Raw genomic sequence first — 12,277 nt, forward strand, 5'->3', positions numbered from 1 at the left:
GAGGCAACCTGGTATGCATTTGGGAGTGTAAGTTTAGAGTATATATGGATCAGGAAACCTAGGTAAGATAAAGTTTAAAGCACCAGTTAAGGAAATAGATCAGAAGATAAGGAAATAGTTTGGCCAATAGAAAGAGGAAATAACACAGGGAGGGAGGCTAGAAGGGAATAAAAATGCCTGGTAACAACCAGTGGGCTCTTTGTCAGAGCCAGAGAGTTTTCAAGATCCTTCCCTGAGTTATTAAGTGACCTGTCACACTGGCACTGAAGTGGGGCTTTCCAATTCCAAGTCTAGGGCTATTCCTAGAAATTTAGGACCCTGGATTCATCACCTTATACCCCACTCTCTCCCAAATTCACTCCTAAAGTTTCCAAACAGGAACAATTCTATTTAAAAAAACCTGAGAAAGAATAAAAATAACACAAAGACAGATTGAAAAATATGTGTAGAAGGGGAAGGAGCAATCCCATTTACCTTGCATTGGTTTTTATGGACAGTATCTTCTAAACTTGTTTGTTAATTGTTTCACAAAATAGTTTACTTTGAGTGTCTCATAGTAGTGTGCAAGTGATACAAAGTTCTTGGAGACTATAGTAATAGTTGATCCAATGACCGATATATACAAATTGATATATAAAGAGAATGAAATACATAAATATTACTATATTTACTATAAACAAAATGAGAAAATAGAAAGAAATGGCAAATAAATAGGATGACTCACAGGTTCTCTTTTGAAAAGCAAATAAGTGGGTTGTTGGCAGTGATTTTTTATTTTGAATTCAAGAGCAACAAGAAACATAATTGCTTGGGACATTTTGTTATCTTGTATTAGAGTAATCATGACAAATAGTTGCAAAAAGATCATTATGAAAATAATTGTAGCATATGTAGCAAAATCTGTAGCAAAGAATGAAAAAGTAGATACATTTTAGAAAAACTTAAAACCTTTCAAGTTAAACAAATGTACCCTTAAATATTTGATGACTTCAATTTTAGGTAGGCTTATGTGAGAATGGCATAAAATATGCTGAAAATAAGAAGGAAGAATAAAGAATGGGAGAAGATAAAGATTTATAGACTTTACAGAAGACTTTCACATATATAATATATATATATGTATATATGATATTTTCTTTTGAGAAGAATTGGAAGATTCTAGACATAGAAAACAGAATCACATCAAAAAATGAAATAAATTCTGTCTTAACAGATAGCAAGTCATTTATTAGTGATTTGGGAATCATTCTAGAATTATCTATATGGATAGACTATTAACTTCTTAGAACAAAGACTAAAAATGTATATTAAAAAAGGAAAGGACATTAAAAAAAGATTCAGTATGTAATTAAATCAGGATCAAGTTGATGTGTTAAAAATTTATTAGTAACTAAAATCAAATATATACAGGATATATAAAGCATACTAATTTTAATAATTTCATGCAGTCAATATAATATAAATAATAAAATTAAATTATTAAGTAAATTATAATAAAATTAATTAAATTATAATAGGACAGCATGAAAGGGTAAAAAGCTTAACAAACACTTCTTCCTTGCAAACAGACACATGGCAGCTAAAGAAAACCTTAAACTCATCTGTAATATCTAACAGAGAAGGGATAAAGGAGATTATATCATAGAACAAAGTGGAGGACTAAACCAATTTAAAAATATTTGAAGAGTGATCCAAAATATTATAATTATTTCCAGAGCATGTAAGAATAAAATAGAAAGAGAACAATAACAAAAAATGGAAAAGATTTGCAAGAATTTGTTTTGTTTTTGTTTTTGTTTTGCAAGGCAATGAGGTTAAAGTGACTTGCCCAAGATCACACAGCTTGGTAATTATAAAATATCTGAGGTCGGATTTGAACTCAGGTTCCCCTGACTCCAGGACTTGTTCTCTGTCCAATGTGCCACCTAGGTTCCCCAAGATTTTTATACAATTATAATTTTTTTATTATCAATGAAGATAGAAGCACTGACCTTAGTCCCAAACATCACAATCTACAAAGTACTTTATAGAAGAGGTGAAATGTTACTGAAGAGAACAAAGAGAGGAAAAGTATCTGAATTAGATTACAATTTTGAGGGCAAAGAAGGTTTGATTCTAAATGTATGAGAGGGATAGAAGAGACACTAAAGGTATTTTAAAAAGTCACAAGTATTTTTAGTAATCAAAAGAGAAAATGATTGAGAGAACTTTATTAGTTATTAATAAATAACTTCAATTAATTATATCAGGTATTAATAAATATGCCAATTTCCCCACTTAATGCTTTTTAATTAAAATAACTTATTTAATCACCAAGGGCATTCTTGATGAGATATTAAAGAAGTAAACTCAGTCAGTCAATAAACATTTATGAAGTGCCTATAATATGGCAAGTATTTTTTTATATGTCAAGTATTATGCTAAATACTGGAGATTCAAAAAAGGTCAAAAGAAATCTCTGTCACCCTGAATCTACCAATGAAATGGAGGAGTCAGTTATTTAACAGTCACATATGAACAAGATAAATAGGAAATAATTAATAATGGTAAGGCACTAGAATTAAGAGGGTTGGTAAAGACTTCTTCTTGAAAGCTAGGTTTTAGTTAGAACTTGAAGAGAGTCAGGGAAGACCCAAGACAGAGATGAGTATAGAGAACATTCTAGACATAGGTGACATCCAGAGAAAAATACCTGGAGTAGAGAGATGCATTATACTCCACAAGTAATAACTTTTCACAAATAAATATTCACAGTAGTCTAGATCTTTATCATCACGCATTTGACCAAAAGATGTAGAGAATATGAGAACGCACTGTTTATTTTTGACTTTTAAATTTAATAGATCAAAATTATGTCCTAAAATCTCTTTCAAGAAGGTAATTTCCACCAGTACATCAAAATTACATGAAAAATCTTGAAGAATATAACACAGAGATAATTCTATCCAAGAAACCCTTGACCTTAAATATCATGTGAGAGATAGAACAGTTGGCATGACTCTATACAGGTCTTTGCCCCATGTTAAGGGAGACATCTTGCACAGAATTCAAACTGAAGAGGGATTTGCAATAGATAAAGAATTCTTCCAGTTGTATTTGCAAATGATATTCTCTCTCAAGCCTTGGGACAATGTAAAGTTTTCCATATGATATTCATAGTCAATAAACAGCATTTGGCCTAGCCATCTACCCAGGAAAAAAACAAGTAGATGAATAATGTGTACTGTTCATATTATCATGTGATTACATGAATTACACATGGAGCTTATCTATATCAGTTTGTATATGTCTATCTCTTTCTGTGCCTCTCTGTCCCTCTCTGTCTCTTATTTCTCACCATTTCTGTCAGTCTGTGTTGGTGTGTCTCATTCTCAAGCCTCTCGATGGTCCAAGACTTATAAAGGAGTAGGAGAGCAAGAACGATACTTTTGATAAATTTCAGTATTCCTTTAATGATCTCAATTTATCCCAGAAGGAAGCTCCACTTTTTTAATGCCAATATTCTTCCAGGGATGGTCCCAAAGTTACAAGCCATATAACAATATGATCTCTTAAAAATAAACTTACAAATGTTTTATATTTTGAGGACAATGTGGAAGTACATAGTGGATATGAACAAGCTATATCTGCAGCAATTAAGTAATAAAGAAATAAGTAAAAGACATGGAGTAGAGTGTACTGTGTAAGAAATATTTGACTGAACAAAAGGGAAGAGATATCATGTGATATGAGAATGGTTAAATACTGGAAATCTTTCAAGTGAAAGCTAGGAAGGTCCCCAAAATAGTCAGTGGATATTGAATAAGATGAACTTATTTGAGAATATGGAACAGAGTTATACTGAGTAGGTGGGTAGGCATGTAGACTGTGATCTGCAATGTTGCAGAACAGAAATGTTAAAAAATGTGATTTACTGATTACAAGAGATCTGCAACACTCCTGAATGCTATTCCTGTAATTGGAACATATTTAACAAAATGAATTAAAAAATGGAACATGGAAATGTTATTATGTGATTTTCTGAGTTAATAAGTTTAATGACCCCCATTTCGATGTGAATTGGACATCATTGTTGTATATCAGGGCTGTCTAAAATGTGACTGCTGGCTTCAGGCAGCCTGCAGGGTGATTTTATGTGACTGGGATTTACAAAATGCTTTAGTATATGAAGTCAGGCTACAGCAGAACTCTCACTAAAGTGGCAAATCAAAATAGATTATCTATTGTTTCAATAAAGACTTTTAAAAGTGAGATTGGACAGCTCTGCTGTAGAGAATATACACTTCAGTTACACATGTGCATATGCATATACATATTTTTATATAGTCTGGCATATAATAAGCTTTTAATAAATGTTTATTGATTTTTTAAAGATATGCTTTCACAGTAGGGAGAAGTTTAGGATGCAATCCACAGTTTCTTATATGTCATTCTGTCTTATCTTCTATTTATTTCTAATATGCCTCAAAGCCTTTTTTGATATATTTATACTAATTCAGGGAACTCTAATTCATTTAGATTTCATAATCTGAGAAATACTCAATACTAAAAGTTCTAGGCACACATAGAATATTATTATAAGGATTCTTAAGGGCCATCTAGTTTAACTCTGTACTCTTAATCTTGACTTCCTAGAAAGTAACAAAGGCAGAATTCTTTTGAGCCCTGATCATTTAACACCTAGTCTATTATTCTTTCCACCAGACCACATATTAAAAAAGATCTTTTAGAGAATTTATTAATGCTGCATCAATTCTACCCATTTTTATACAGACTTTACTTGTTTTATTTTTAGGTTTATACTGAAAATTATAGATGAGGATTTCAAGTAATGAGCAAGACTAAGAGATTCCATTATAATATTTCTTTGAATAACAATTGGATGATTTTAAACCTCTAAAAACATTAAAATTTTTTCCATATAAAAATTTGTAATTGTTTTCAAATCTTTACTTTTTGCATATTAAGTTATCAGTCTGTGATTTTGTGCTTCTGTGAATCATGGAAGCAACAATAATTTTCTTGCCCTGAATTCAGACCAATCTTTTTTTAATCCTTCAAAACAGAAGATTATAAAGATAAACTGACTTCTGTTACAGTTTGAAAAAGCAAGAAAAGCTTTTTTTGAAAATTGTCTACTTAGATTCTTTAAGAAAAATAAAAGAAATTCTCTGGTCAGAATTATGACATAAAATTTTTTCTATGTCAAGAGGTGAATTAAAGGCATCATTGATATCAGCAATTATTTAAATATAATTTCCTACCCTCGCTATTTCTGGAATGATATATAGAGAACCAGTTCAACTATTTATATTTTTCTTGAGCTTTGTAGGCATAGTATTATTACATATGGCAACTCTGATCACTGAAATTCCCTCCAATGGTCACTTTCTGTTGCTTCTCTGTATCATAGAATACTAGATGTTTGTCACTGGCTTTTAAACTGAAGTTAGACAAACCTTGTTTGTTTAAGAAAATGATGAAATAGGTACCAAGTGGAACTTTAGCTTGAAATATTTACTTTCAATGTCACTAAAAATGTTGTAAATTTAATTTATCCTGGCTCACTTTTATATGCAACACAATCTTCCTTGTCTGAGGACTGCAATATTGTTAAAACTTGCCTTTTAATATTCAATATAATTGGAGAGAAATGAAATAGTCTGGTCAGTGTCCATTGAATTTTCTTTTGGCCTCCAGGGAATTTATTTTCCAGCCTTCAGTATGAAACCTTTCCAGTTCCTAAGGCTGTTTTAGAATGATTACATTTGTGCTAAATGCAAATTGAATACTGTGGATTCGATTTCAAGGTTAATCTTCCACTTAACTTCCTTTTTTGAAGAAATAGGTTTTAATAGAATGTTATCAGATGCAATTTTTGTGACTATAGGCTCTTATCTTTTGAAGTTTTTCAATGGTAAAAACAGACTTTTTAGGTGATGACAAATAATTAGACCAAAGAGATACTTCCATCTAGGTTAATTTATCAAACATTGAATAACAACTCTTTCTGAAAAGGTTGAGAGCATATTGATATTTTTTCATGTGCATAAATGTGTCTGTATTTATTCTTTCCATAAGAATTACAACCCTGCATTCTACTCCCAGCCTTTGGACAAGACATATAATATCTTCTCACTTCAGTTTTTTAACTCAAAAATTGGACTAAGACTTTTGGTCAGTTCTAAAGTTACATAATTCTGTGCACTTCATATATTAAAATGTTTCAGTGTAACCAAAAATTCTATTTATTTCATAGATTAGAATGTTTCAAAGTTACTTAAAAATGCATTTTTCCTGGAACTATCTAGCTGGTGAATATATTCAGTAAAATATAATTTCCGAGTGAGCCATCATCTGCAAGTAAAGTAGTCAGTTAATCAACAAGCACTTACTAAGCAGTTATGTACTTCAGAGCTCTGGGAATTTAAAGAAAAAGAGAAATCATTGTTTGCCCTTGAGGAACTTATATTCTTAAGGCAAAAAAAGTGACTTGCCCAAGGTCACACAGCTGGGTAATTATTAAGTGTCTGAAGTCACATTTGAACTCAGGTCCTCTTGACTACAGGGTTGGTGCTCTATCCATTGCACTACCTAGCTGTTCCAGGAACTTATATTCTTATGAGGATGACATTGACCTAACTAGATATATGTAAGGAATAAGTAATTACAATAACAGTATACAAAATAAACTTTCTTTCAATCTTTCAATTCCTTATTCCAATCCAGTAACTGATTGTCATTATCTTTTCAATTCCTCTTTCCAATCCAGACGTTAATTTTCATTATCCACAAACTTTGTAGAAAGAGGACTTGACTTATTATCATAAGACCTGTACAGATTTTAGCTCTATTTAGAGAACAACTTCTTAACCATGAAGGCTGTCTAAAAGTGGAATGATCTGTCTCCAGAGATCCCAAGGTCCTTATAACAAATGGTTTTCAAGTAGATTCTGGGCACTATTTGTTGAGAGATTTCATAGTTAGTTAGGGATTGAATTTGAAAACCTTTGAATTTCTGTCCAACTCCAAGTGTATGAGTCTATTCTTATTACTGCAAACAATTTAAATAGGCAAAAGATGCATACTTGAATAAAACTTCCATTTTGTGTTCTTCATAGTCATAGACAACTTTCTATAGGAAAGGATTACAATGATTACATTATGTCTGTGATTGATTCTCATTGTGTTGGAGCTGTTTTTGATATAAATATGTACATTATAGTTACTTTCATTTTCATCATGTGCATTTTTGTAGTGAATGAGTTGATACTTCTCATTCAAGGCAGATTCATTTGTCTGATATTCAGTCAAAACAATATATAATCAGAGTAGCTTTTTTATTTTTGCTTTGTTTTTAGGTTGTTCTGTGGCAGAAAGCTGAATTTTTCCCCCTGAGAATGTTTTACTAGTTAGTGACAACATGAGGTGCCAAGTAGATTTTTGATGAGTTCTATTGTGTCAAATATTAGAACATTTGTTTGGAAAAGTTTCTTTCTTTTCTTTTTTTGAGTAGCATCTTTATTTATTTTTTCATTCATATGCACATATATATCTTTTAGTTATACCCTCCCTTCCTAATTCCTCCCCTCAGTGGCAAACAGTCAGGTTAGTATTGTACATACATATTTTTGATAACCATGTTTACAGATTAGTAATTTTCAGTATAAGGAATTAGGTTAAGGGAAAGAGATACATTGAGATAGTTTCCATAAAGTGTTCATAAGATTCTGAAGGTTTTTTTGTTTAGTTTTGTTTTTATTCCTCTGGATGGGGATGGCATTGTCCATAGCTAGTTTAATTTGTCTGTCCTAGCTCTCTGAACTGGCTGAGAGGAGCTGCTTCTATCAAGTTTGATTATCTCACAATGTTGTTAATATGCACGTTGTTCTCTTGATTCTTCTCCCTTCATTAAGCATAAGATCCTGTAATTCATTTCAAGCTTCTCTAGAGTCTGACCATTTATGGTCTCTTACAGAACAATAATATTCCATAGTATTTGCATACCATAACTTGTTTAGCCATTCCTCAATTGATGTACATCCCCTTAATTTCCAATTTTTTGTCACTACAAATATTTTCGAACATATGGGCCTTTTCCCATTTTTCTATGATTTCTTGTGGATATAGGCCTAGAATTGGAATTGCTGGGTCATGAACATTTTTATTGCTCTTTGGGCATAGTTCCATATTGCTCTCCAGAATGATTGGATTTGTTCATAACTCCACCAGCAATGCATCAATGTCCCAATCTTCCCATAACTTCTCCAACATTGATTATTTCTCCCTTTTCTCATCTTGGCCAATCTGATAGGTGTAGTTGTTTTAATTTGCATTTCTCTAATCAATAATGATTTGGAGAATTTTTTCATATGATTATTTACAGCTGTAATTTCTTCATTTGAAAACTATCTATTCATAGACTTTGACCATGAATTGGGAATGACTTGTAACTTAATAAATTTGATGTAATTCTCCATATATTTTAGAAATGAGACTTTATTAGAATTCCTAGTTATGGAGATTGTTTCCCAGATTTCTGTTTTCCTTCTGATTTTGGCAACATTGATTTAATTTTCAATTTAATTTAATATGGTCAAAATCATTAATTTTGGAGTTTATAATGTACTCTAATTCTTGCTTTTAAAATTCATTTATTTTTATTTTTTCCATATGCACATGAATATTTTTAAGTTACAAAATTTCCTTCTACTTTCCCTTCCCATCCCCTCCCCTCAGAGATGCACAATCAGGTTAGCATTGCATATGCATATTTTTGATAAACATGCTTAGATATTAGTCATTTTCATTATGAGGAGTTAGGATTAAGGGAAAGAGATACTTAAGGGATAATTTTTATAAAGGTTCTTCTGATTTTGAAGGGTGGGTTTTTTGTTTATGTTTTGTTTTTCTTCCTTTGGATAGGGATAACATTGTCCATAGCTGGTCTAATATGGTTTTCCTAGCTCTCTGAATTGCTGAGAGGGGCTGCTTCCATCTGATCATCTCATAATATTGTTGTTAATGTGTATATTGTTCTCTTGGTTCTGCTCCCTTTGCTTAGCATCAGATCCTGTGTTTGGAATAGTTTCTAAATTTTAAATAGATTCTTATTCCTTTTAATAAAAATTCTGAAGGAGATTCAAAGTTTTATGTGTTTTGTTCAAATTTGAAATTTTTTTAATCAAAAATTTATTTTAAATGTTTACTTCTCTAGATTTTAAGTAGAATAAAAATACCATTTTTCTTTTTCTTTTATCAAAAGGAATGAGAGGTGCTATGCTATAATGAAAAGAACATTAATTCTAGAATCCGGAGTTGTTACTGCTGTGTGGTCATTTAAATTGTTTCCAATTCTTCTTAACTCCATATGGGGTTTTCTTGGAAAAGATACTATAGTGGTCTACATTTTCCTCCTCTAGCACATTTTATAGATAGAAACTGAGGCAAACTATATGTTAGAGGTAATAGGTAATATGTAATATATATATATATATATAAATATATATTATATCTAATGTAGCTTTTCCTCAGCTCATAATACATTGATTTATGTTCTTTAAATAACAAGATATTAAAAATAATCTAATATCATGTTATATGTATCATTGTACATAATATTAAATATATATAATCATTATATAAATCATATATGACATAATATAGATAATTATATATATTAAAAACTACATGATATGAAATAGTATATATTCTCATATATACATATACATGTAAATATATATATATATATGTATGTTTTCATCAGAAACTAAAGTTGGAAAGGTAACCTATAGAAAGTCTTGAAAACCAAATTAAGGAGCTTGGACTTTAGAAAAAGTAGACATTTTTGAGCAAGAAATGTTGTAATAAAAAAATATTTTTTAAAGCTCTATACTCAAATTCAGAGTTTATTGGGGTGTCAATCTAGACTAAAAAAAACTAGAATTTAGAGACATATTCCAATCTGGGGGTTGAGGAATATTACTTAGTATATTCATAGAAAGAACAATTGCAGAAAAGCTATTGTGGAAAAACATGTAAAAACTACTGTTAGGAAAAAAAATCACATATTTAAAAAATTGCAAATATACAGTGAAGACATATTGTTTGTCACTTTGAAAAGGAGGTAAGTATAACAAAGACACAACATAAAAATATGAGGAGGAAAATGGGAAAACATTTTTTTAGATGCATTATAAAACACAACAAAAAATACCTACTCACAAGATTTGTATTCTAAGATTCATTCAAAGATTAAACTAAAGAAATAGATCATAGTAAAATGCAGGCATACATGTTTGATATGTGTGTATGCATATATATGTATATTCCTATAGTTAACTAGCTGTCAGTCAGTCTCTCTCTCTCTCTCTCTCTCTCTCTCTCTCTCTCTCTCTCTTTCTGTCTATCTCTGTGTGCGTCTACTTTAATGTATTCTTGTAGCAAGCTGTCCACAATTAAAAAGTTGAGAGGAAAAACTGGTTGCACTATTTGAACACAAAAAGTAATTTGCAAAGATCAACTCTGTATTAATATTTAGTTTTTTATGTATTGACATGAACCTGGTTAATAAGTTACAAAACATAATCACTAAGTATGAGTATGATTCTGAAATGATCATAGGGAAGCATGCTAAGCTGAATTTGGATGGTATATTAAAAATAAGAGTCTCATAGATATTATACCAAAACCTAGAAATAAATAAAGAAGTATAGAAACCTTAAAGAACATGTATAATATTTATATATTTGGGCCTCAAAATAAACAGTTTTGATATGGTTTACTCAAAGAAAACAACATATCTGGATGTTTGCTTTTCACTGAATCAACTGACTTTTTTTGTTAATTGATTCATTTTGTCATTGTTGACACAAGCTTTAATTTTCCCCTTATGAGAAGATTATATATGAACGGGACAACATCATTGTGAACTGAGTATTGAGGATGTTCACAAGAAAATCATTGTGTTGCTTTAAAAAAACAACTTGCAATATCAGAAAACATAAATAAGAGCAAGTGCTTCTTAGGAATCCTAGTGTTCTTCCATCGTTCTAGTCACTCAGCGTAGCTCAATGTATTCCTGTACCCTGTAACTACAGAAGGATTCCTGGAAGTTAAGTTTGAAGTGAAAGTAATGAAGATGAATAAATGGATTAAGAAACTGACCAATGAGGGAATATGAAAGGAATAGAAAAGTTCTCTATAAAAGTGAATTGTGAAGGAAGATAGTGATTTGAAAAGGAGTATATTATAATCAGTCAGACTATAGTCAGTATAGTCATAATTAAACAATTATGAAGATTCTGCCATGTGCCAGACACTGTGCTAAGTTTTGGGGACACAAAGTAAGGCAAAGAACAGGCTTTGCTCTCAAGGAACTCACAGTCAAGTAGTGGAGATATTATGTAAAAATTAAGAAGATAGGTACCTTGGGTGGAATGTGTCCCCTAATCTAATCTGAAGAAAAGTTGCTAAAATATGATATAGGATTAGGTAGGTAAAGGGAGGCTGAGGAACTGAAGAAATTTTCATATTATTTTCTCTTCCTTGAAAGTCTTTTAAAAATGATTCAGAATAATATTTGTCTGGGATGTTAAACAAGGGAGGAATTCTAAAGTCCTTCTAAAACCTAATTCCATAGATAACTATATTCTGCCCTGTATTTTCAATTTGTCCCATGTCTTCTTACATAATGTATTGAGAATGAAAGTTTGAATGGAAATTTAAGTACTTAGACTGGCTCAAGAAATTCAGGGTATCATTTTGTTCCTTAATGTCACACTTCAACAGACACACTTCACAGGGCAGTGAATCATGCCCTAAACAAGCAGACTTTAATATAATGACAACAGATAATGTAGCAGAGGTGAATAATAAGTGTTGGCAGTCTTACCTTTTCTCTGACAATACTCTCTCCTAGGTGTCTGATGGACAATTGATAAAGTACATATGCTTTTTTATAGATTGGAACTTGGGATCCAGCCAGTGGCCTGAACATGACAGAAAGTCAAAAGGGAAAACCTGCCAACATTACAGATTCTTTATCCAATCGCTCTTTGATTGTTACTACTATTTTGGTAAGCAATTACATCCACATTCCTTTTAGAGAAATATTGATGTGCATAAGAGTTGGATGGAAAAGGATATTCTAATTGGAACACTAATGAACAGTATGCAATGTATTTTACAGTTATTTAGCAATTAGTATATAATAGATGAGCCAATGTTAATTTAGTCACAGATTTTTATTTTGTTAGGCTTCATTGATGTAAATTAC

At 31.1% G+C, this 12,277-nt stretch overlaps 1 protein-coding gene across 1 annotated transcript in view; it reads left to right on the top strand.

Moving 5' to 3' along the window:
* The window catches only part of GRIK2 (glutamate ionotropic receptor kainate type subunit 2), an 851,151-nt gene that overhangs the window by 472,003 nt on the left and 366,871 nt on the right, over window positions 1-12,277 (top strand). Inside the window, exon 9 of the mRNA XM_074187246.1 lies at window positions 11,964-12,077. Within this exon, the coding sequence (XP_074043347.1) occupies window positions 11,964-12,077 (114 nt within the window). The remainder of the gene's footprint in view (window positions 1-11,963; window positions 12,078-12,277) is intronic.

The sequence above is a fragment of the Macrotis lagotis genome, chromosome 5 (genome assembly GCF_037893015.1).
Source record: "Macrotis lagotis isolate mMagLag1 chromosome 5, bilby.v1.9.chrom.fasta, whole genome shotgun sequence".
Lineage (NCBI taxonomy): Eukaryota > Metazoa > Chordata > Mammalia > Peramelemorphia > Peramelidae > Macrotis > Macrotis lagotis.